This window comes from Lasioglossum baleicum, chromosome 4 (assembly GCF_051020765.1).
Source record: "Lasioglossum baleicum chromosome 4, iyLasBale1, whole genome shotgun sequence".
NCBI lineage: Eukaryota > Metazoa > Arthropoda > Insecta > Hymenoptera > Halictidae > Lasioglossum > Lasioglossum baleicum.
Window position 1 is genome coordinate 19,263,210 of NC_134932.1, and position 27,499 is coordinate 19,290,708.

The 27,499-nt window shown below is 46.5% G+C and overlaps 1 protein-coding gene across 2 annotated transcripts in view; it reads right to left on the minus strand.

Annotated features, from left to right (window-relative positions):
- The window catches only part of Knockout (Stork-head domain-containing protein knockout), a 146,065-nt gene that overhangs the window by 37,985 nt on the left and 80,581 nt on the right, over window positions 1–27,499 (minus strand). For both annotated transcript variants that reach the window (XM_076421948.1, XM_076421947.1), the window contains exon 3: window positions 23,091–23,286. In XM_076421948.1, the coding sequence (XP_076278063.1) occupies window positions 23,091–23,286 (196 nt within the window). The remainder of the gene's footprint in view (window positions 1–23,090; window positions 23,287–27,499) is intronic.

Here is a 27,499-nt window from a genome sequence, read left to right on the forward strand (position 1 = left end):
ACGCCGGTAACAAGCCAATTCCCCTCCTACTGATCGTGAAGTGGTCTCACGTAGTAAATTGGACATTACAGAGTGGGCGATGACGCGCGTCATCAATCACATCCCGCGCATTCACGCGGCTGTCATGCTTTCTTGACATTAGCCTACATATGGCATTAATGGGGCTTCGCGGCGGAACGACCCGTTTTAACCAACCTTCTGCCACGCCCCTCGCCTCTATGGACAGGTTGGTACACGCCCGATGTAATTACGTCCCTTGTTGTGGTCACACCTAAGGAATTATTCGCGACGGGGCATTTCATTTGCGGATAATAGCAGCACGCAGCCCGATTCGTGTCAATGCTCCAAATTCTTAGCTGTCGTTCTCCTTTCGGGAATCGGTCGAAAATCGCCGTTGTTTTCGCCAACAACCCAGTAAAACAGTTGTGTAAATCTGCAGCGATCATTCGAGGTTCACTAGTTTCATTCTAAATCGCACTGGTCTTTTGCACGATCGTAGTCGTAGAGCCCCAAGCGAAGCGCCAGTCGTTTCAGCTGGAGAGTTCAACGCGTGGTTAGGTGATACGGTCTGTAATGATTAGACGAAACGCTGATTCTTACTGACACAAATTTTTTAAATTGCCTTTTTTCAAATTCTGAAGTCTGAAATCTAGAATAATTCCATTGTATATGATGATTTTCATTTTATGGATATGCAATTGATATAATACCTCTTATAATACTTATATACTTATATCATGAATAATGGTGAAGCAATTTTTAGTGGTGACTCTGAGTCACTACTCGCGTGCTAAGGGTTAATTATACGACAAAATTAGAATAAATTAGAAATACGATCGAATTTCGATATCTTCGGGTTAGCAATATTTTTACGGCTGGCTCGTGTTCTCGCGAAACCCGCGTGCGAGTTTGTCGCATAAAATTAGGCCGGATTTGAAGAAGCGCGCGGATTTCGTTACGAAACCACGCGGACACTTTTCTGCTCCACGTAACAGTCGAGTTAAAAATACGTTTCGTCGAGGCGCGCTATTTTTTCGCCTTGTTTTTCTCGTCCCTGCTGCTTCCCTCCTTTTTCTCTCGGCTCCTTTACTCCGAAACAAGCCACTCGATTTAAAGGACATCACACGGGTGAAAGCAAGACATGGAAATCCACTTCGAGGTGCCTTCTGTGCGCCACGAGTGCCGCCAAGAATGCTTCGCCGCGATCTTCAGACATTCAAGGACGCAACTATGCAAACAGGTGTTCGCTGGTAAAATAAGGAAAGTCTGTATGCGACCTTGCGAGTATCAGTCGAGTTTTCGTCGGTCCCGAAGCCTGCCGGAGGAAAGCGTGTTTCCTATCCGGTGCTGATACTTTCGAATTCGTTCTCTATTCTCTCCCACTACCGTCAGGATAATAGAAAACCACGGGTAGAACAATTTTTCATGAACATTGTAGGCGTGGGCAACTTTCGTCCGTGCTAATGGACGTAGATTGTACCAGCGCGAGCATCCGCTTTTCCTTTTTTTAGAGTGACACCTCTCATATAGACAGAGAAGACGGCTGGATGTTAATGCAAGGTCGATAATAGAGAATTGATGATAGAGACGTCTCAGAATATACTGCTTAATGCGAAGATTATGAGAAATGATGCTGTCGCCGTGGAGTTTAAAAATTTTCGCGAGAATGTGTATTCATTGCATACATTGAACATTGTATTGCGCACAGTGGAAACATTGCACAGAAACGTGGAAGCTGAAATGTCGCAGGACGCGACCAGGAATTGTTACGCAGTGAAATTGCAGTTCTGGATCTCGAATAACAGGTACCGCAGAGGAGATTAAGTAGCATTCTGTGTCAGGTATTCAACAATAGACAGCCGCGAATATTTCTCCAATAGATCATGATAAATCGCGTGCAGTAATTTTTAACGATCCGGTAGAACTTCATTCATCTAAGCCTGTCGAGAGAAGAAACAGGTTATTCATAATGCTTCGATGATTCTTGTCCCTCTGGCCATAAACTATCCGGCCGGTAATGTCTTCATGAATGTACGGCCAACGTAGTCGGTCGCCAGAGGATTCAGGTAAATCGAGTTCTACTTTTCGAGCGTATCATTTAAGCTCTAATATAACTTCGAATTTGCTTTCCACACTATTAAGATGATCGAACAACTTCCACAGGGACTGTTCGCAATGAAATGCAGAACTTCTACAGCGGTGTGGTAAAAATGCTCGATGATTCGTCGTATTTCTTGTATAATGTGTATCATCCTCCTAATTGCCAGGCGTTCTCGATCCTGTTTTACAGATTCACGAATTAATCCCCTAGGCGATGCGTTCACCGTGTAATTTTCTAAAATCCTGATGTATCGAGGATCAACGTGAACGGATCGAACGACGTGGCGGACGATGAAAGCGGTTTAACGGACAATGCGAGGAGAAAATCATAAACTATCGAGTCTATAGCTCGCTCGCTCGCCGAGTGAAATGCAGATAGTTTATCGACAATAACGTACAGGCGTTTAAAGCAATAAAATCCACGGAGACGAGTGAAGATCGAGAAGATCCACGAAGCAGATTCACCGCTGATCTATGGCCAGCCGTGAATCGATGACGCGGGGACGAGTCAAAGGCAATTGTGAGCCCGCGATTAAATCTTCGTAACCGATCGGACATTGTTTCGTGCACGATGACAAGCATCTGATCCGTGACTGGAGATTCCCTACGGAACAATGAAGTACATTAGAGATGCGGGATATCGTTTTAGGACACGTGTGATCTGTAATAGAGGTTAAACGGTTTTCGACCGGATTCGCGGAAACCGTGCGAATACATTATTGAACGAACGTGCAGATCCACTCCGACGATATTTGACTGCTTGAACATCTCGAGAGCATCACAAACAAAGGAGACGTTGGGCGTACGAATAAATTTCAGCCTCCATTTTCTTCTTATCGAATGTTGCTCACTAAACTATGTACAGTAAGAGAGACCGGGGCTAGAAGTTCCTGTGAGGTAAGTTGTTCCGATCATTATTTATAAAAAAGGCGAAGAACGAGCGATTCGTTTTCGTAAAGGCTCTTTGTCGTCCATATTTGTGGCGACCGCGGTAGCGTACCGTGTGTTTTTAACGAAGGCTTAGTTACAGTACCAAATAAGTAAATATAATATTATTCGATGCTTACTTTTTGGTCTGTTTCGATTATTTAATATCGATGTCACTTATTCTTATGGATCAAATGACATTTAGGAATATGTTGTAATGTTATAATTCTTCAAAATTGGAACTTATAGCCCCGGCTTCCCCTACTTCGATTTTTATAGGAGAGAATCAATTCACAAAGAATTCAATATCTTCGAAAATACTGAACATTTAAAAATACTGAACTATACACTATACACAATGAAGGTTGGACGTTTCGAGACGTATAGTTGAACTGTAATTACATTTCCGACGAGTATACTGAAATTATTGTCGCGTCTAGTTCTCCTCTATTTAATCCTACTCGCGTGCCGCGAAAGCAGCGATTATTCGATTATTCGTGTCGGGTGGAACAGTGTAATCGAATTTCCACGAGGCGCGCTTTTGAACGAGCGCGACGCACTTGATCCCATTCGTTGCTCGCGTTCTGAATTACAGAACAGGTTCAAAAGCGTACCAGGTGGACGGGGAGGGATAAGGGCAGGTGGGAGGAGTGCAATTATCCGGGCCGGTCGCACGAAAACGCCACGAACGTGGAAGGGACGAGGCCGATGAAAATTAAACGCGTTTAGTGCGATTTCCTCGTTTGGATCGCCGCCAAAAGCTGCCGAGCCTGGACACTGGCTTTCGGACTCGTGGTCCTCGTCGCTTGGACAATGTCATGGGAAAATAGGCAGAAAAAGAATCGAGACAACGTAGGATGCAGCCAGCGATACAAACGATTATTGGACACGGTTCTCTGGCTGCCCGATTGTCCAGTTAAACGGCTATTCTGGTGTAACAGATTCGGAAAACTAATTTTTCATTTTAATTGGTTGATTTGGGGATTATTCTAAAAAATTTGCAAAAAGCTTAAAAATACATCTGTCACGCGGCACACGACGAATTTAGAAACTCATCGAGAAGATCGGAAGATACGGATCGCGGATCCACGATCTAAATAGGGTATGCGTATCGCCTCGGGTGGTGCAGGTCAGTATCGGCGGACGAGAAGCAGAAGTTATACTGGCAGGCTTATGAATAACAAATATCCATTGCACCGCAAAGTCGTGCGGAATCGTATATAATATACGTGTGCGTGTGTACGCGCGCACACACGCGCATGTTTCAAGTATTCATGGGAACTGGATCGTTCGAGGTACGCGCGTCTTTCTCTTCGTACCTCCTCGAGAAATGTGTTTCCTTCTGGGCTGGGTATGGCACCGGGATTCCATTATTGACCCTTCGAAGGGGATGGCGCGGTTGTAAATTCGATCACCGATAGCCGGCAAAATGGTTTTGGGACCTTTAGCGCGGCAATAATATTGATAGAATTATTCGCGCGTCTCGCAATTTTATTTCTCTTTGATAGCTGTTGCGCGTGTAGCATAGGTTTCAGAGCTTGCGCACTTTTATTCGTACCGTACGCTGTTGGGTGCTCAGAAGCTTTTCTCTTTGCTCGTCTTTCATTTTCTTATTCTTACATACATTTTCACTGTTTTAACTTGATTAAACACAAATAATATCGCTTACCCTTTGTTTGAGATCGATATGAAATTTGACAAAAGAATATTAGTAAATTAAATTAAATGTGCTTGTTGTTGCTATAATTTTTATTAAATTTCATTAATATCGACATTTTCAGCATTGCGAAACATTTAGAACGTAATGTAGATGTATTAAATACCGATATGAGACAAGTCAGTGTTAACCAAATGAACTGTTAGTTCGGCTGCCCGGACCACTGTGAGGAGGATCGAATCGATTTGCCATTTCAGTGGAGGATTCCGCGAAGTTTGATCATGCCAATCGAAGAATGTCTGCCGGAATTGGATGGCATTGCGTCACGAATAATTGGTCCGATTCGACGGTGCGGTGGAAAGCTGTGTTTTCGCGTCCGCAGGAGCGTATCGCTCGTATTTGTTCCTGTACTGTTCCGCGGCACGCTCGATGCGCGGACGTGATTGCCCGACAATCAGAGCACCGTTAACGAGGGTACTGTTTTGGAAAATTTGTATGAATATCGGGCCGTGCCTTTTGAAAGCGTACTTTCACTCTCTCCAATTACGAATCCGCTGGAAACCTGAATCGGCGCATAGATCTTCAGTTTTCATCCAGCCTGTGTTTTCGCTTAAATACGCAAACATTTCCGTCCACTCGGACAACCGCGACCGGTATACTGGGTGGCGTTTATGATGCGAAATGAATTGGTTCTGGACACGTCCAGCCCGCAAAGACCCGCGACTATCCGGTAATGATAGATCACTCGATTTTCTAGTATAATTCATTTTAACTACCGGATGATTACACACGGAAAGACTGATTTATTGCATTGCCAAGCGCGATTTACGACCCCTCCTACGGTATTGTGCTCGAGCTGACTTTGAAGGGAAAATTCAGCTCTCGTGTTCCTGTTTCTTGCATCTCAATACTCATTCTCTTCAAGTCAAATCAAATAATTATCCCAAGGTTTATGTACTTCTTCCTGCTAATCCTCTTTGCCAGCATTACTACATTTTATGCACTATTTTCTTATATTACTTCACTCTTTAAGTTTTTATGAGAACAAGAAACCTGTAAAACTTGAATCATTTTTAGAGGATTGTTCAATCTAAAAACTAGCATCTACTAGCTCTTTGAATTCCAGTCCGGAGTGCGTCAAAAAAATATTACGAAATCCCTGAATAAAATCTTTACACTTCCGTGTCTAATGATTTTAATCGACGGTTTTTAATTCGAACAAAACCGGTCAAACTCATGATTTTATCCACGAACACCCTCACCTCCCTTGTTTTTCCGTTTAATTGCTTCAATCGATATTTTCCGGTGAAAGAACGACAAGAAAAGCACTCGCGATACCTATCGGCCGATTTTAACGATCTCTCCAGGTTTTTTGTTCGCGTGCTCGTTTGAATCGAAGTCCGGTCGTCCGAGGTGGCAGAAATCTGCATAGCAAGGAGTCCGCAACTATGCTGAAAATTCCCAGACACCCTATAGGCCGGTGCTCTGGACCGCAAGGCCGTCTATGCACGACACTCTGTGAAGATTGCCGATTCTCGTTAAGATGCAACGATAACAGTCAACGTGGTCTCGAAAGTAAACGGACGTTGTTATACTCGCGTAAGATAAACCAGCACTCTTTGCATCATGCTCCTCGACAAACGAGACTTTATCCTTCTCTTCTTATTAAGCGAGCACGGGCGACGTGCCCAGATTTCTGTCCAGCGCGCCGCTATTTATGTGTCTAACACAGCAAAAGTAAAAGGCCCATTTATTACAAATCTGTTTCGACCGGACGATAAACAATCGGGTGAAAACTTGAACCCAGCGAATAATTGACCGCGCGCCGTCGCGATTCCGAGATAAAACCATTTTGCTCGGCAGTTTTCGCGGACAAATTATTACTCTACCCGATTTTTCCGACGATCGCGAAAAGTGGAGCTCGGAAGTTCTAGTTTTCTCTCGGTGGTTCTGGCGAAGTTGCTTAACTAGTGGAATTTTCAGCGTGATTTAATAACCGAGTGGGAACTGTGAGAGACAGTACAACTTACGGGGCTACGTACCTCTAAACTGTTGAAAAACGAGAGAAATTCAACCATTCTTTACATAATTAACCCTTTGCAGTCGGAGCTATTTTAACTAAACAATTAAACATTTCTTCTGAACTAGAATAATTCCATTGTACATGATTTTTTTTCAATTTATGGATATCAAATTGTTATAATATCTCGTACCTCATTTCAACATCGTTATTTTTTACTGATTCTAGAAGAACATATTCTTAATTAAACTTATTGACTGATAACCGCGACCACGCTGTGCAACGTCTCACAGTATCCGTACGATTCTGAACGATAAATAAATTGACCGGCACAACAACGATAAATCAAGTTTCTACTTATATGGAGCCTAACTCTGTTTGATTTCAGTTTCCGCAGATTGATACGTAAAAGTGCACCGATTGCCGGTGAAAATCGCGGCTCCGTCGGAATGGCAATTTTCCCAAGGCAATAAAATATGATTTGCGCGACCGGTGACTTATGGTCATCGTTGTACACGCTCGCGGCAGCAACTGCATAGATGCATATTCAAACGGAGCCGATCGATCGGCACGATGTTCGCCGATAACCGAGAGTTTCCCTTTCGCGGACAGAATGCCGCTCGCTCTTCCTTTTTCTCGTGCTGTCGAACCGCGGGCCCTCTTCACTGTAATTTTCCACTCGTTTTCTCCGCGCGTCGGAGATCATTACCCGATGCCGATCGCGTCTGATCGAGCCTGGATTCCCAGGATTCCCGTGGATCTTAATCCCCCCAGATCAGCGCGACGCGGCGCGGCGGCCAGTAGATTTGTTTCGGCTCGCGGACGCGATCGAGAACGGTCTTAAATCGTCCGCGAGGATCGAGTTTCGCGACGTTCGAAGGCCGCTGATTGCGATTTATGTCACGCACAGAAATTTCGCGGCGCAAGCTCGATCCTGATACTCAATCCTGAATCAAGCTGATCGCGCGAGTCGACTCGCGCGATTGTGCTCGCCGGTGAACAAGATATGGAAAGGACAACCGTGTCCAAATGGAATTCCTAATATTTCCCGGGCAGGAAATTTCGCGACTGACAGGTGGAAAATAAGTGGCATTGTCGCTCCTAGTCCTAGGGCGTTACTCTTCGTTAAGAGTGACAGTGGGTGTTCGAGAGTTATGGCCGACAGCGGAGCCGACTAGAATATTCTGTTTCGTAGGCCGGCCCGAGAAAAAACGAGGAGGAAACGCATAGTCTTGACAAATGAATAGTCGGGAGGAATTCATTCCAGAGGTGGTCAACGTTATTGATTAATGGCACGCTCGAGGGAGTGGTTGACAGACCGAGTCTCTTATAAAACAAGTCGATTCCATCAGCATTGTAAAGAAAGCATCAGAATGTATTGGAAACTTTCGTTCGTTTGTTGCAGAAGTCGTCAATGGACGCGATGATTCACTTTCTACAGTGAAATGTGTGAACGTGCGTATTTATAAATATTTTAATATCCCCGTATTTCTTCCATTGAGGGAATTTATATTCTGAATTTTGTATCAGAAATTCGCACAGAATATAAATGTTTAAGCGAGAACGAGCGAAATTCGCGGTGGGCAACAACAGCGGGCAAACAGTCCGTGAGAAAGAGCTCATCCGTTGGAGTCTGTCGAGAGGCTTGAACCAGGCTGATTTACACTTATTATTAATCCAAATTGCGGGGTGAGAAAGTGGGCCGGCCCTTAAATTAGATTGTGGCAATAAAAGCCACCCTTCCGCGCGAGACGCGCCGCTGCACGCATACAAATCGTGTCGAGTGAAAAAAAAAATTGCGGAGATAAACCCCGCGCCGCGCCGTCTTTCTCCTGGTTGGTCATATCCGGCTTGTTTTTCTCTTTAACGAGGAGAGCGGCAATTATTCTTAATGAATGAACGACCGCAGCGACGTTCTCGGAGACGGTTAGACGAATTTAGTTTCCCCGACGCGATCGATCGACTCACAGACATCGACTCGCGATCGGAGTCTCTCTTTATCGATCCATCGATCGGTCCTACTGACCAGATGATACAATTAACGCCGGAGTTTTCTCTCGTCAGAACGATTTCCTTCGTGAACGCGACACCTTGACCCCAGCGATCAATCTCCGCGGCGCAGGGTGCCTATTAGGCTGCGTTTATAGTTCCTGACTCGCGTGCTTTTCGTCTCGCGTGCTTTTGGTCTCGCGAGACAGCGGGTCAGAAATTTCGAGCGGGGTCGACGGGCCCACTGTGCCCCCCGCTGTGCGTGGCACAAAAAAAGGTCTCCGAAGATATCCTACCGCCTTAAAGGAAAGCTATCGGTAGTTTACCTAAACGAACCGTGAAGCCGTAGAGACCTTTTTTCGTGCCTCGCACAGTGGGCCCGTCGACCCCGCTCGAAATTTATGACCCGCTTGTCTCGCGAGACCAAAAGCACGCGAGACGAAAAGCACGCGAGACAGGAACTATAAACGCAGCCTTAGAGGATTAGACGGCACCAGACGTCTCCGGTGGGCGTATTCTAAGGAGATCCAGGATTAATTTATTAGCCGATGCAATTATCCGTTGCTCAATGCAGCAGCCTTCGCGAGCAAATCATGCATACCCGCAGCTCTCAACGTGTCCTGGGCGCGCGCGTACGCGGTTCGCTAATGGCGATGTTGATTTAAGGCGGCAAGTTCGAACGATCTCGTCGAAAGCTGCCCGCTACCGGTCTTAAATAATCGTTTAATTGCGATCTTATTAAACGGCACTCGGCACGGCTCGGCAGCGAGCTGATCGCCGACGATGCGGCGCGGCGCGCCGGCTGTCGATGCCAGTCGAACCAATGGAACATTTCACCGTGGCAAATGATGGGAAATAAACTGACTCGGAATTACCGCGTACTGGAAATCCAAATATGGCCTGTTTAATTGAATTTTCTTCAGCGTACGTACAGCCCGTGCAGAACGCCTCGAACCAAACGCAACTGGAAATTGGTGATTGCAGCGAAAGACCTAGCTGGGATAGCTACCCGGTTTTACGAGGGAAATTTATAGCCGGTAGCAATTATATTGGTACCAATCAAAGAAAATAGTTCCTCAAGTTCAAGCAATTCATTTATGAACGTTTGATGCTTGATGAGTTCGTGTATAAACTTGTAATGATTGGTCGAGCTGTCCAAAACTTCCTCCTAGTAATGATACAATTAGATCCATAAAATAATGAATACACAATCTCTATTTTGTCATAGATATCAGAGTATTCTTTTTAATGTGAAATTATAGTAGACTTGAAAATTGTTTTACAAGAGATTGAATGTTTAACTCGACCCCGCAAAGGGCAAAGACTAACAAGAAACAGCGTTCAGCAGCAAAAGACTATAATTATTCTTTCCCTAAGACCTAAGCCAATCAGGTTGAATCTTCTTGACCTCGGAAACAAAAATTATAGTTTAATCAACGAGTTTCATTCTTCACATCAATGCTTCGCCAAATCCTGACAGGAGTCAAAGGTTCGAACCAATCTTTCACAAAGAAGCATATCTCCTTGATGGGATTGATAATCGCATAGCCGGTGTTCGTAACATCGTTTCATCATCATTACAAAATAAAATCCTCACGCGTATACTAGCCACGGAGTATTAACGCGTGTACACCTATTCATTAGAAAGATGACGCAGTTCGAGCGGAGAAAGTATTACGGAACATCTTCTTCGAGGAAACAAGTTCGAGTAAATACATAGTAGGGGTTGGTACCTGGAGAGATGGAGAGAGAGAGAGAGAGAGAGGGAGGGAGAGAGAAGGAGAGACAGAAATAGGCGCCACGGTTCCCTGTGCGTGGATAATCATACGTCGAAGCTTATTTCGATCAAGCGGACAGCGAAATCGTGAGACGATGGACCCTAGCGTGAGAGGCTGACCTTATGATTGCCCGTGGATCCAGCGATAGCCCAAGGGCCTTGACACAAAGATCCAGAGTCTTGATCACCCCTCGGTACATCTCCCTCTCGCTCCCTCCACGATATTACGTCGACGCCGCGCCGGCCGGGCCCCTTGTCTTAATGTTTTCTCCCGGCGACACTTCTTTCACGCGACCACTGCCGCCACGACCGATTACCGTAATCATTCTGCCGTAATACTTCTGCCAGCCAAGCACAACGAAGGGTATCCGCCGATACGATCCAAATAGACGGATAGAGTGGAGGGTCCGGCAAATCGAAGCGAAAGCAATCTCTTTGACGAAAAACCGGAAATAAGAGCGGTGGAGCAGGGTTGCAATCTCATTAGGGTAGCTCGAATTAGTACTTTCGTGACGCACTTTCTTCCTTATCTGAAGAGAATTGATGTTTCATTCTTTTCTGTAGAGCAAACGTATATGTAATAACGTTTAACCCTTGTGTAGCCAATGGGGTACCCGGGTACCCAGTTACTACATTTCTTTCAACAACTTGTTGACGTTTCTCTAAAAATATTAAAAAATTTCTCTTAATGTCCATTCTTTGCTCGCTAATATATTAATTTATAATCTTAAAATGAGAATTTGTGCTAACTATAATATATGTATAACTTCATTTACTAAATCTTTTGAATATATTTTTGAAGGTACACTTAATTCACAGTTTAATAAGTAAAATTGGAAATTCTAAAGAAATAAGTACTGACAATAGCAACTCTACCGGTGCTGGAGCGTTGACAGTGAACGTGTTAATTCCGGAGAAAATTCGCCGCCAAAGAGAAACGTGATGCGGGGGGGGGGGGACCTTTGTCCGTTCCGGAAATCATCGGACACCTGTAACGGCGAGATCTAAGTCGGCATTTAGCAACCTTTTACTCGCTCTCTCCCTCGGCGAGTTCGAAACCTAATCGTCGGCAGAATCCGCGCGCACGAGAGCGATCGAAGGGAGACATAATTTCTCATCAACACGCGAGGGGTATATCGCATGCACGGGCGAACGATCGCACGCAACCCGTGTGGTGTTTACAGAATTTAGAGGCGATTCGAAAGGGTTTTGCGTTCGGTAAGGCCCGTGCAGGGGGGGGGGGCTGACCTACCTGTGTATCGATTCTATCTCACTCTCTCTGAGAACAGATTTGGCATAAAACAAGACCGATATGAAAACGTTTCGCGTGCAACCCGCTCGCGTTTGACGCGCGTACAGCGCACGGCGTCAAGCATAGATCAGGAATTGCACGGGCCGAGAGCGTGCTCGCTTAGGCAAACGGTGGTTCACAATACGGCCGAGTTATGCAGATAGGGGGCCGTGGATCACTCGCGATCAGCGTGTATCAAATCGTTTCTAGCCGCGTATTTATTTGTTCTGCCACTCGCGAGGGGCCCCGTGGGACGCTCATGTAAATTGCCATTAGTGAGCCGCGCGCTGGCTACCCATAAGACTCTCGTGTACACACAAGCTGAAACAAGTCCCACGGTTCTCTCCCTATCTCTTTCTCTCCCTCTTTCTCTCTCTCGCTCCCTCTGCTGTTTGATTCTTCCGTCGGCACCAGCGTGCACACGAATAAAATAACAGAGCCCCAGCGGTCTCCGCGGAGTAGCTATCTATTTGCCGCTGGTGTAAATGTTTACGGGCCCGTCAGCCTGGCCCACGGCCTTTTCGAGTGACAACTTCCTGCCGGGTGGCAGCTGCTTTCTCACCGTACCGACCGGAGTGACAATTGAACTGATGACGGTGGGATGGTAGCGTGTTCTTTCTTGGTGTCTGGCTTCTGACGGATCATCTTCGGGCTAACGAGCCCCGCCGCGATACTCGATAGCTGATCCTGGGGTAGCTTACTCCGTTCGCAGCCGACAGTCTTCGATATTCTTTTCGGTAAATTCATTTCAGTCGATATGTGCACTGTGTTAGGTAAAAGACGTCCAGCTGAGATGGAAAAGCACTTTCGTTTCCAACATCCCAATGCTAAAAGTCGCCAAGATCTAGTTGTGATCGTCTTTCACCACCGCAAGCTATGATCCCAATAAACACGGATACCTCTTCTAATTCCCACACTGAGTACCCACTGAAACCCAGCTTATACAGCTCCGGGGACCCAGAAACACTTTCATCTGCAGCTCCATTGCTACATATCGCCAGAATCCTGCTTCGATCATCTTTCTCCGAATCCCCTAACCCGATCCAGCAAGCCTCGGGGGTATGATCTTCATAAATTACGGTGGATCATCTGACTTCTGAGCCGTAGCAGATACGTCTGCGGGGATCTCGAAACACTTTCGTTTCCGAGTCCGGATTGCTTAAAATGATCGGAATCCCGCATCGATCATCTTTCACCGAATCCCCTTGGCTTCATCCAGTTTGACGATCGACGTGTGTACGTACCTGCGAGCGCAGGTGAAAGCCGGAGGATGCTTTAATCGCCGGTATCGAACAAATTATCGCAAGAACGAGGCCCGGCAGGGGTGTATTTTTCTCTCGGACGATAATCCCGGTCGATCTAATTGCAACATGCACGGTTGCCAGCCACCGTTGATCCAGCTCGAAATGAGCCATGCGTACACAGGCGAAGGCGCAGCGGCGGTCGTTCTTTCCGGCACGGCGTATGAATTATCTCTGGTCTAACGAGCCCCCTTATCTGGCCGAGGTATTAACTTGTTCGCATTAGCATCTGGAATTCCCATTCGAGCGGTCCACGTGCCCGGGACCTCGAAACAAGTATCTATCGACGTTGTCAGGGACCCCAACGTTCCTACGAACGTACCATACTCGAGATACCTGTGCACAGGGTGGTCCACCTACAGGTAGCCACCTAAATATCTCCTCCAGTTGCGGTGATATAAAATATTATAAAACATACTTTCTACAGATTACTTCAAAATGTGTTTTTTTGATATTAAAAACAAGCTGGAGTTAGGATTGTGTCCGTTCTGTACATATATGTAGTGGGTCATTTGACGTTCTTTGATAAAATTGTGTTATTTATGATAATTTTGTAAATGATACTTTTACCAATCTATTCCTGACGTTTTTCTGACTGAAATGGTACCAAACACTATACAATTTGGATTATGTTTATTTCTTTAATCTACAATGTAGTCGAACCTCGTAAATATCCAAGGTTTCACATTCATACTGGTTAATGTAATTCCTCAGGTAATTCATCAATTTTGATTAACGATGTTCCGAATAAATGTGGTCCCATGGTTTTCTCGTCGATTTTTTAAGAGAACGGTGCGGCATGGTGCGTCGACGGTGATGGCGACAGCGATGGTGGACGCGTTCGCCGGAATGCGCTGATTCCGGGGCTCGTGGTGAAACGGAGCGGATCGCGTTCTCGCGAGAGCAATCGCCGGTATATCGCGGAGAGGCTCATAAACCACTTTCCAAGTCGTGCACCGCGGCTCATTGTTGCGCGATAACGGGGACCTCTTTCCAGATGTCCGACGCCGTGCGTCGTATGCTAATGCCGCCGCATGCCGTTGTCCTACCTCCCTCCGGGGATAAATTTATGGCGAATTGGAGGTTTTCCCCGTTTGGTTCCGGAAGCATGACCGGGCGTGAAAGTACAAGTGCGTTTGTCGCCCGCGAACGATAAAACTGATAATCGATCGACACTGATAGCGAAATTACAACCTTGCGCACAAGCGACGGAAAGCGGAAATACGAGCGAGGGCGGGTGGTCGCGTTACTGCAGTTCGATCGGACGGTGAGTGGTTACGGTTCTTTGGAAAATGGGAAATCGGTATGGTCATTTCCTTGTTTAGAGTCAATGTCCGGTCTTTTTTTTTCGTTAATAGACTTCTAATGATCTTTTATGCCAACACATAAAACACATGCACACAAGTTGATGTCGTGTCGCTCCCGGAATTGGAGGTCGTATCACGGCTGGGTTAACGGCGAACGAGGGTACGTGGTCTGTCCGGAAAGTATCCGACCTTCTGCTGTAGCGGGTGGAAGTATCATTCCTGGTTGATGTCAATGGTGTCCTCTTCAAAGTATTGTCCGTTAGAAGCCACAACTTCTTCTTGCGATCCTCCCATCTACGAAAACACTCTTTAAAATCATCTTTAGGGATAGCGAACAGCTGCCTTGTCGTATTCCGTTTTATTGCTTCTACGTCCGCAAATCATTGTCCATTGAGAGGTTTCTTCATTTTGGGGAACAACCAAAAGTCACAAGGAGATAGATCAGGACTGTACGGAGGATCATACCAATGGTTTCCGAACAAGAATGCCCAAGTTTCTGAATGCATATCCGATGTCCAACACGTTCGGCCATTATAATGCGCGACGCTCAATTGACTCGATGCTTACAAAACTGCGTATCATTTTCAAACGATGGCATGCAGAGATTTGTTGCATGTGCAGGCCACCTATTACAAGGTCGCCTCTAATATAAACATGCGCTGTCCGCCAAACTCCGGAGAACACGGTTCTTTATTATAATCTTGTATAATTACAAGATGGAAGACTTGACCTGCTGTCTCCAAGTCAGACTCGGCTGTGCTTGGAGTTCGTAGTGGTTCGTTAATCGAAACAGTTCAGATATTGTTGTGATCGCATAGAGATGAGGAAAGCTCGTAAGTAGGTGTGATCTTGGAAAATTGTATATAATTGATTGGAGGATGTGTTTTAAAAGGTGGTGGAAGTATTGGAAAATTAGGAAGAGTAGTAGTTCAGCATATGTTCGTCAGCTGCGTGTCCTTAGGGTTTGTCGAATATCCTAAATATGGTGGATACGCTATTTTTTGGCCGTGCCTTTCCCCCCTTAGCAGAAGGTTTTACTACGGAACACACAATTTGTCTTTAAACCGCAGAACGTTCTGAACAGCTTAATAGAATAATCGGCTGCTCCCCCAACAAAGTGTTCAAACATGAATTTTGAGAACGTACACACTCAGCTCCCCCAAGCTATATATTATTGGTCAGAGTAGATGATGCATGTATAACGAGAGAATATTATACTTGTACGGTGGAAGAGGCGATCCTCGGCAGACGTTTACGCATCGATACGTGACTCCGTAACGCTGATACAGCGGATCGTATGCTCGGAAGCGGGTCGACAGGGTGTTCAGTATCGGTAACGAGACGCTGGGAAATTAGATTCCCGTGAAGAGCACTCGAGGATTCGCCGAGCTCCAGAAAAATAACGATCCGCCGCGGGAACTTGCGTAAACGGTTGCGTAAAAGTGGGGCGTCGACTCGATCGACCGACACGGATATTCTAATTAAGGACAGATCGGCTCCGAGACGTTTCAATAAATCAGCCGGTAATCTCGCCGTGGCTTATCAATGAATAATGGCTACCGGCGGCCGACCTTTACCAGCTCGTTTCTTAATACGTCGCTTCAAAGTCGGATTATCAGCAGGCCACCTAAAACGTTCGATATATCGTCGATTGAACATTACGCGGCAGTTGTCGCGCTTACATTAATCCAGTGCAGTACCGGATTAATCAATTGGCCCGGAATGCTGGCGATGTCGCATGCTCCCCACTGATTTATTGCCCCCCCGTACTGTCCCCGCAGAATATCCTTACAGTGGCGAAATTTCCGATGTCTCCTAAATCAGAGGACTACGAAATGCCACGGAGTACTCGGCAGATCGATCGAGTCAACATCGTAGAGACACTATGCCAACTATTTGTCCTTTGGGTAAACTTTCGAATGAATAAAATGTACTAGTAAGATCTACTGAATTTGCGTTAGCACAAATATTATCAATTATCTGAATTCTCCGACTACATGCCATATGTAATCATTTCGTTTTGAATCGATCCATGTAGAAATAACCCACGTAATTTTCATTATCTTTCCTTGAAAAACATAATCGGGGTACTTCAAATACTCATAAATGTGTATGCAAATTCCTGATGCGAAAAGTTGAGTAGTTCTTCTGAAAAAATTCCTAAGTATTGTTAAAAAATGACACTAGAAACTGGGATACCTTCTTGAACTGGCGACTGAAAGGGTCGGCCCTGGTGGTCTTCCGTATCAGTTTCGCTGGCATTTGTGCAAGAGGGAGGGGTGCGGGGGAGTAGGAAGAATGGCGTTCCCGGCAAGGTTCATTGGGGACGTCCCTTTCGCTGTTCCATAGAAAGCGACACGAGGGTTGAGGTCTGGCACGAAAACGTGGGCCGCGATCGTCTCGTTCCTGCGTGCCTCTGACAGGACAGGTTCATGAGGCTGCTGGGGCCGAGTTACGCGGATATTTATCGGCGTGTTTATCGGTAGGTATATGCGGCGTGTTACGACTTGCGGCCGCGCCGATCGAACGCACCGGTCGCCGACGTTGTTAACGTTTCTATGATTAAACGGCCTTTGCGGAGGCTGGCATGAAACTTATGAAGTTACCAGTTAGGAAAGAAGTTTGCCTTGCCGTCAGAACGGCGCGGAGCGGCTGATAGAGCTGTCCGGGTAGTCGCTCGTGTAAAAATCTGCTTCGGCTGTGTGCCCGCGCTGAACGCTCGAGCGAGTCGAACCGACGACGAGACAATGCGGCCGCGATTTTTACGGGTTATTCAACCGATCAAGATACCCGGAGTTATTCGAACAGGTCGAATCTTTTTCGGGCCCGCCTAGAAATATTGCTCCAACTGTCCCGACCGGGCCGGTTGAAGCGTTCTACCGCCGGATAAATAGATAACAGATAGAGATAAGAAATGTGTTGTATAGGGGAGGGGAACATATGGGCGACATAACTGTCGTGTAATGGACTGGACTGAACGAGCTGGGTGTAATGGAGTAAATGGTCCAGATATAGCAGATAGAACCGATGACATGGGCGAAGCGGATCACATTCTGCGCAGGCTGCTACACACGATAAATCTTCCACGTGTGTATTGTGTGCCGTCTACCTACTTGTTCCCGAAATATTCGACAGAGGGGATTTTTGTCGTCGTCCAAGTCAGGTGTTTGCTTGTTAACTAGAATGTTCTCTTCTCCAGTGCACGGGTCAAGAGTATCCATTTTATTAAAAGTATTCATATTGCATAACAAACTACTCTAATCCAACCTTTTATTTTATAAACTCGCGACTGCTACGAATGCACGAACGTTTGCGGCTCGATCGTTACGCGAAAGATATACTGGACAGTGGAGAAGATTCCGATCCACGCGGGGTTAATTCGACGAATCAATGGGTACTTCATAAATTTCGTCCGCGGCACGGGGAGCAAAACGAATGGCACGCGTTCCTATAAAGCGCAATTTCTGTAACGAGCAACCGGCCGAGTCTTCCGACACGAAGATTGCGGATCTCGGTTTATTATCCCGGGGAGGCCATAGTTAGTATTGGCGCGTAATGCGTGTCCCTAATGCGTATATTCGAGGAAGCTTCGCCGGGGACGATGACTATCAACGCCGGGAAGGCATGCGACTACCAACCGCTGATCCTCGGGAGGTGACATAGTCACAGTCACCGTTGGAAACTGGGAAATAGAGAGATCGGATAAGCTTGCTGTCCACCGAGTAGACGACAGACCAATTATGTTGCCCGGCGTGAAACTCGCCTCGCGTTGTGCATTCTATGCTCGCATGCGCTCGCGGGGCCGGAGAAATCGCGACTATATCGAGGCATTACCATAATACAACGCTTCTGTTTCCACGGAAGCGCGAAAAAATCCGCGAAACACGCCGTGGAGCTCGCCAAGAACCGTATCAGAGGAGACGTAAATAATAGGCGATTGGTTCACGGGAGAAAATATTTCTCGGAATCATAGCGAGCGGCCGCCGCGTTTATGCTAATTCACATTCTTTTCGGCCGACCCGCTCGCACGGCTATCATTGCCGAGCTTTTTACTTCGACATACGTGGTTTCAAGAGCTTTCGTTTTTATCGTCTGCTATTCCCTCCTCGCTGCGAAATCTATAGTTTCATCCAGCTACCAGAGACTGTACGAAATCGTTTCAATTCTAAGGTCTTTATTGCCCGTTTACGTTATTTGTGGATATTCGTGTCAACGAATAGAGATCCTCCTTAACTCTGTTCAGAGAAATCATGAACATTGTGAGTGTATATTTTCTTGCGATCTACAGTGCTAGGTAAAATATTGAGACAATTTACGTATTAATATTTTTAAAGGTGTATCATCGCCAAAGTATATTGTTAAGAACAGGTAAAATGAAAAATGGCGGAATTTACGGTACACATCGTAAAAATGGTGTGTAACTTGTTCGAAACCACACTCACTAGAAATAATCGGATTGCTCTATCCTAAAATGATGTCCCCAGCCAATGAATCAAGCGTCCCACTAGGGGATAGCAGCCTAAAGTTTCGGCCCTAAAGTTCTAAGACGGAATTATCGGAAAAGTAATCGAGAAAAGGGGGACCGCGGAGCGTGTCGTTATCGTGGATCATTCAAGATGGGAATGTAAATGAGCCCGGGCGTTAGATTTCCGTTATCGACGGGATCCGCGGCAATAGCAGCGGGAGTGTTTAAATCGCGGTGTTGGTTTATCTCACGGTCCTTATCTTTACGCGGCTGCGGCTCTTGCTTTATCGGAACCAGTTCACTCGCGCCGCGGATAGACGATCTTGCACCCGCTTGCACTCGCCAGCTGCCGTCGTTGCTTGAACTTCGGAGGCACCAGTATTACAGAATGAAACCGACGATCGGTCGTCGTCCCCGACAGGGTTAAGTAAGGATGTCGACAAAGAAGAGTAGTAACTTAATCTCGTATGTCTCGAGCTAAGCCCCGGTCCCATATTTAGGATCGCACAGACACATCGCCTCCTTAATAATTCTCCGCCGCCTCATTTGCATTCTCCGTGTTCCAAATTCCACATTCCCCGGGCCACGGCGCTGCAATTACGCGTATCTCACCGGGACAGCATTCTGTCGTCTATCTGCTCCTCGCGCGCAATTCTTTCTCCACGGCCTTCTCGCGCGGTTGCATTCCACATTTCTTTCTCTCTCTATTTCTCTCTTTTCCCGTCTCTCCGCCAGCCTGTTCATCGGCATTCTTTTTACTCTGTTTCCACGTTTTTTAGACTCGCGGGCCCTGCTCGTATCTATACACGCCTACGCGTGACTATCTCGCATACCAGGCTTATGCAAATGCACGTGGGTATCCGCGCTCACCGCGCGGCGTAGGAGCTCGCTTAATATTATCCCCGGCCTCGTGTGACCTTATTTTTACGAGGCAGTTTTACAAACTTACGACCTGCTCGCCTCCCTTGCTTCGCGGAGCCCACCCCCGCGCTCCTTTTCGCCCCGCACGCCGAAAAAATAGGGGGACTCGCTTGGAAGACCGCCAGCCAACCGACCAAACGAATCTTCCGAACGATCAAACGCTTATCCGGACGACCGTGATCGTTTCATGTGAAATTCAAAACGCGCGCGCACCCCGTGAAAACCTACGCAGCTTTCCGACGCTCAGTAGTCCGTTTCTACATACGTATAAAATACGTGGAATTAATTCAAATATTTTCATGTCGTGAAATAGATTAAAACTAAGTCTTTTAAAAGCTAACATAATTTTTTTAATTTTTAAATCATTAAAAATCAAACTACTATTGATTTTATAACTTGTCTAAAATTGGCGGCTCTGAATAACCCGTTAGTGCAGGATCGAAAGGAAAATATCGACTGAGGGAGACGATTGGTAGAATCAAGGATTGTTTCGGTTCCCGTTCGTTCGCTAAATTAACCGATCAAGGTGTCAACTCCCCAATCCATGGCTTGAAATCGCGCCAATGGCCGGGGCGCGCGAGGAGCCAGAAGAAATTTATACGGAAGATCAGCCGGACAATCGATGGCCGACTATGGCTGGGACCTTATTAAATGCTCGAGTAACTTTGGAGCGCGACACGCGATCAATTTCAGGCTTACGTTGGCCAGCCAGTGGAATGACATTCTTATTACGGCTAGAAGAGGTGGTCGTACGGGAGTTTACGGGGGGTGAGAGAGCTCGATCCACGGGAATATTCGACGCGGGAACGCGGTAACGAACGAGGCCGCGAACAATGTACGAATAATTTTCTAAAGCCGCCTTTAGAAAGAAGTACCCCGCGAGAACAAGCTATCATTAATTATATGCTCGTGTCCAGGCATGTTGGAATGCATATACATTAGCATAAGACCGATACGCGAGATAGTCGCGTGTAGGTGTGTACAAGCGTCCAAGAGCATAAAGCCGGCTGGATTTTAGAAAAAGGACGGCAGAACGAAAAACGAGGAACGTAAGACTACGAACGGAGAGAGAGAGAGAGAGAACGAGGAACGGCGGAGAGAAAAAGAAGTAAGTGGAAGCAAGAGAGGGAAAAGCGATCCTGTAAGGAAAGCGTAGATACCACGGATGCTCTATAATCCAAGCAGATAAACGATGTAGAACGAACGAGGCTATCGTTACCATTTTTCTTCTTCAGTTGGCGAACTGGTGAACAGCAAAGGCGCGTGCAGGAACGCTTGCAGAATGCCCCGCTGCACGATCGAGCACGTTTATCAGCGTCTAAATTCTGCTGATAAAACGGAAATCTTAGCCAGCACGGGATAAGCTCGGGGAGTCCGATGACTACGGTTCCGGGCATTACCGTTACCATTGGCTCGAGTTTCATGGCAGCCGGAAAACCAAGGGCAGTGTAGGTTTTATAGGTGTTTTGATAACTGTTCAAGGCGCGCCGAACAAGCCGTAAAACTGCGACCGCTTTACAACGCTCGTCTACGGCGGCAACGCCGTTTTTCGTCGCGAAACTCGAACGCTGCCGACGAGGTGGTTAACGCGAGATTTTAGGAGCACAGTTTTCATGTCTTAAATGCGAAACATTTAGGACTCTCGAATGCAGAAAACTGCAAAAATGGAGTCGACGATTTTATATACGAAGAACGACCACAAAATTCAATTTTTGAGGGTTAAAAGACCAATTTTGTGTCGAATATTTAAACAAATGATTAAATCGCACACAATGAAACGCGGTCGGTTCAGCAGGGGGGAGAATAAAGACGGCCGTAGACGGGTCGGGTCGGGCTTATTAATTGCGCCGTTACGCCAATGCGGTTCGGGACTTGCGCATATTAGCATACGCTTGGTATGCGAGGTGCAGTGGTGCGTGGGTGTATATAGACACCGGGGAACGCGAGTCGGGAAAAATGGCAAAGGTGGCGAGGAATGCGAGAGGGGAGAGGAGGGAAAAAGCTTTGGATGAGGAACACAGCCCCGGAGGAAACGGTGACGATCGCGGTGGTAAAAACGCGCGCGACACCTTGCCGCGCCGATCGATGTATCGTTCGTGTTTCTATTATGCGCCCGGGATACGACGGTGGGGCCCGGCCGGTTTTATTCACGTTTCACAGCGGTGCGAGAGGCGGAACGACGACAGGTAACAATACTTGGTAGCGCGTTGGAAGCACGTAAGTGCATGGAAACGCGAGGTAACGCCGCCGAGAGCTCGAATGCTTCGGAAAGGAACGCGGTAAAGCAGCGGCGATAAAGCGAGAACCGTGGTTGCGTAAAGATAAAGCGGCCGATACGCGCGCCCGCTCCTCGATTTAAACGTACCAGCGCGGCGCGAGCATTCGTCCGCGCGAGAACTTAACGCCATGTCCAATTTGCATTATCATCGGCTTCCCCCCTTTAACGATCCGAGATACAACCGCGTGGCATGACAATTCCGTTTATTGCGCGCCTCTGCTCGTCTATGTCTGTCGTCCGTCTATGGTGCCGACACCGACACGTGGTCGTCACCCCCTCCAATTTTCATGACACTCGCGCAACATCACATGGATTTACTCTTAGCGTTGTTCGCACTCGCCGGGTGAAAATAACCCCACAAGATTGCATATCCTATTTGGTCCTTTATCTTGGAAACTATTAACCCCTTGTATAACATCGAGTCAGGCTCGTGATGAAGATTTGGAGCGGAACCAACTAAATACGTATGTATACGTATTTCATTCGTCTCCTTTAAACTGAAACAAAATTCTACTCTGTTGTCGGTATACAGGCTATACAGGGCTTCCAAGATCTCCATTTAATTTTATGCCGTTCGAAATTTAGCTTGGCTAAACGGAGACACGATAAGATGTCTCTCCCTTTTACTTAAAATAGTAATATTCGAAAGCTGCTCGAAAAATATACGATTCCTTGCGGAACAGTAAAAAAAGAATATACAACGAAATGGTCAAGTAGTGCACTGTGCCATTCGACCCCATATTACTACTCTATCGATTTACACGTTTAGTGCTGCTGCGTTTCATACTACAGTAGGGAGCTGCTGCCAAAACATACTTTATCGCTGGCACAGAGCACCGACAACGCCAGCCCACAATACAGCTCCAACAATACAAACTCGGATCATTCATTCGGACCCAGACAAACGACTGCTGCTCTAGCCAATTGACCTATTCAAGTCGTCGGATCGAATACTTTTTCCACGAGCCAAATATCTGAATGCAGCTACCGCCCACGGTAACAATTGTGTTTATACCGGTGTATCACGGGAGTTCTATCGACTGTGCAGTATACTCACCGAGACAGGTGATCGCATGATCGGCTGGCGGTCGTAGGACATTCCGAGCCCAGGCTGCCCTCAAGACCTCGAGGGCACAGGGTGGTCCTCCAACCATAAGCACGCCCGGTGACACGTGACCCTTGTACCTGAGTTGCCGGGTTGCGTCCACCAGTGCTGCGTTCCACCAGCATTTGGAGTTTGCCTCCAAGAAGCTCTGAAACAGCAGTCAATGGCAATTTTGTTAATAGTTTCATTTATGGTACTCTTCGTCGTCTTTGCCTTGCAGGAAGGAAAAATTATGTGATTAGGGGACTCTCGACGCCATAAAAAGTACTTTTAATTTCAGATAACGCAGTTTCATTGCTATTTGCAAGCAAAGCTTTCTGCACCTTGACACGTTCTCTAGGATAATAAGAAATCCATCGTCAATTCAGTAGTTCCGTCATCTGCTAAGTTTAGAAATCCAACAACCCCTTTATGGGCACATCTAACTTACATGTGATAATTTATTCTGAACGATGCGTCTTCTCAACGTTGCCGATTATGATGCGCTGCACTGCCTGTTTAACAGATTCGCTGTCATAAAATTAATTATGCGCATGTTATTTGAAGCGTGGCGTGACGGTCAGGCAGTGTATGGTTTTTATTTATTTTAAACATAGAAACCAATGGGACGAATGATTTTCACAAAATTGAGCTCTTTTTTATTTCTTATCCAATACCTTGGTTTGCAAATAATAACTTTGAAAGTCTTAGGAGGGAGTTCGTCACTTCTGTTAATCGTATCAGGTCCAATTACTACAACTTGGTCGCTTCATTGTTCCGTCTAGGCGTTGTTGATCATACCAACTGCAAGTGTGGCCATAAACTGGTGGACCTAGACCATGCTTTGTGGCAATATTGCTTATTCGACGCACTTAGAACTACACTAACTGATGATCTGCGCAGGATGGGGTTATGTTTTTTGTCAGTCTTTGCGTATTTTCACATTTTTGAAAGAATGCAACCTGCGCATATAGCCAGATATCCTAAACAATAATGTCATTCAAACTGTATTCTGCAGCACAATGTTGGGTAAGCTTACATAAAAAAAATTTCACAAACATTTTCGTTCATTCTTGCGGAACGTTAACGAGGACATTGGCGTCAATCGACCACAGTGAACGACCGACCGCCAATCGCTCCCAGAAGAACGATTCGGATGTTTTTCCCTGCAATTGCGCAACATATGGAGAACCATACGAATCCGCCACGAATTGTCGTCTACAGCGTCGTAACAATGATACATCCTCCATTATCGGGATGACGGTCGTAGAGGAGATAGAATCTTGGCGGGAGGATTCATCCTCTGAAATACGGTCGAGTCGGTAAGTGTTTACTGCCAGGGGGCTGCGTTTAGGTTCACCCTTCTCGTAACTCGCCGAGAAACTGTGCCACCCTCGCAATGTCTCCCCCGATATATCCCCGCGTGGTTACTGCCGGTATACAGAGGCGTGGACCCATCATGGGGACGGAATAAGCCAGACAGTGCTCATAAACGAATGGCCCCGTCGGATTTTCACCGACTATTCCCCGTCCCTGCTCTCGCTTTCCCCTTTCTTGCGACCGTTTCCGCTTCCCCGGATCCCTCTTCTTCACGGTAAGCCATGAAATTAGAGAGAAGTGTCCGCGCCGATTGGTCGATACGCGCCGCCGTGATTCATTGCTGCCTTTCTGCGGATCGAACAGTGCATTATACTCCTGCCCCCGTTCACAATGATCATATCCACTCGAGGTAGGAGAGGGCCCCAGCTGTAACTCACGCTGTTCTCCAAAGCTGTTCGCTCACCGGAATCGGGAAATATTGTTTGTTATTACCGTTGAAAGCATTATTGCCTGAGAGTTATTAATGATTTATGTAACTCGATAGAAAGCGGGCACCCTTGTGTAACGCATTACAGAGAACCAGAGAAAAAGTCCTATTGGAATTAAGTCCGGCAACTTCGAGAGAGGATCAGATAGTCCACGGTCTTTCCCGCATTTCTTCGTGATCGTCGATGGTAACGAGGGATTTGGGAGCTCTCGTTTTCGAGTTACATATCCTACCGTTCTTTCCTGGTAGCCGACCCGTCGCGTCGTCGCTTCGCCGCCGCCAACTTAATTGCAGTGCTGTTGATGGTTTCTTGTTTCATTCGAAAGTCCGCCCTGTTCTTCGCTTTCTTAATGACCGCTTCGCCGATGTTCGATTTGAGACGCGCGGCAGTTTGTTTTTCGAATAGTTCCGTTTCGAGCTAGCCTTTTTACCCTGTCCTGTAATATCGATCTCACGGCCAATTTGGCGGAGGCCGGCACAAAGCGATTTTACTTCCTCCCCGCGGTCCCTGTTCTCGCATTGAACACAGACCAGGCTGAAGAGCCCTCCGCGTGGTCTGGCTCGCTGCACCTGACAGGACATTTTTCACCTCCAGCCTCGATTGAAAACACTCAACCCCCGGGACACTCCTCACACAGGCAGGCGTCTCGAATAATTCCACCATGTATCGACCGTCGTGCCACTCGTGTTCACCGGCTGTGACTTTTTCGCTAATGGCACCGAATTTCGAGGGGGTCTGCTCGAATGCGGCACAGCTGGAAACGTTAGTATATGCATCACCTTTGCTGGCTTCGTAAATATTTTCCAACGACCTTCATCTTGCCGCCAAGAGGCATCTGTTAACACTAGAACTACCTCCACCTTTAAACAAGACTGACGTACATCCCTTTATAATAATAACAGGATTGAATTTATTCATATTTCATTAGTGTAGAATAATGTAGTTTAGCACGACATAAAATTGTACACAGAATGATAAGTGAGAAACTGATTCGAACCTAAAATAAAAACCGGAAAGTGTACATGTTTGTCACCTAGAAACTTTCGAACGGTAAACTCTGGGGACACGGAATGTGCCTCATTACGCCCGGCTAATCCAAATGAATGTGACTATTTCCAGCTCGTTATGGCCTTCCCTTCCGACGAGTTATGCGTTAATTAACGAGTTAATCTAAATTCCGGGTGCAGCCTTTGTGGCAAAGTTTTCGAATAAAAATGAATTTTGAAACGTTCCGAAGCAAAAGAGCGACGTTTTCACGAATCGTTGTCGCTCCAGCACATTTCCCTTTCGTTCAATCGACCGTAATAGCGGTCTCCCTATTTCGATTGCATTGTGTTTCACGGTTTTCGCGGCACGTTCACCTAAATATACAGCGTAGAAAGTATTTCAACGGGCGGTGGCAGCGTCCTGTTAACCGCAAGAAGCGTTTACTTTGGCGTCGGCGACGACGCAGCAGCCGTCGAGGCAGCGCTCACGTTTAGCCACGAAATCGCTTTCTTTCATGCGGCATGCTCAGCCGAGCAAGAAAAATGAGGTTTTGCCAGATCGGAAGATGCCTCGTTGCGAGCGAAAGGGATCCGGGAAGGGAATGACCTCGTGAAATCGATCTTGGCGCGCGGTTTGCTGATTATTTATCCAGTGAGGACACGAGCCAATAGCCGGGCACAAGAAACTTTATGCAATCGAACAAGTTTGCACTTCGCGAGGAGTGCGCTACATTGTTCTATCGACGCAAATTGAACAAACACCGGCTGGAAAAACCGTTCATGCATCGGTGACTGCGTCGGCATTACCGGAAACCACTTAGTTGAAACGTGTTTATTATCCCAATCGGTATTGCTTCTGGGTTTTGCTCGCCAATTTTCGAACGGGCAATTGCAATGCCAATTTTCGATCAAACTCTTTACGATACCGCCTCACTCCGTGACTTCTGCTAATCTATTTTCATTTACATTGTGCACAAGGATGCGTTCATTGCGACGGCTTTCGTTGTTCACATTTCCGTCAAACATAAAACTTTTTCTTAACTGCATTTCTCTCTAGATTACAGCCACAAGTGTTCTACTATGTGGTATTCGCATAGTGGTCGCTGTGGCTGGCTAAAATAATTCGTGATTAATTTACTACGAACGTAAGAATAACAATACATCAAGGCTTCTGCTAACCAATTTATCAACCTGTGCTCGTCAATAGGATCCTCTGCGCGCCGAACTGCACCGGTGCTTCTCCAACCCTGAGACCTAAACCCAAGGATTACAAAAGCGTGCATCCTTGAGTCCGCCTTGGCACGGATAAATCTGTTAAATCATCGCGTTAAGTAACGTCTTAATGAAAGGTGAAATGCCGGCGGTACCCTTTCACGGATTTTGTAACGGGGAAACGCTCTCTCGCTTTTCATTATTCCCTGATCGGATTGATTCGCGCACACAGGCGAGCATATCGTGTATCAAACGGAAGAATCGACTTACGGGAGCCGCGTAAATCATAGATAAGAATTCGTTGGGCGCGCGTAACCGCGATAGAAACGACTGTCTCGAGGAGTTTCACCGATCGAGAATCGCGTCTAAATGCAGC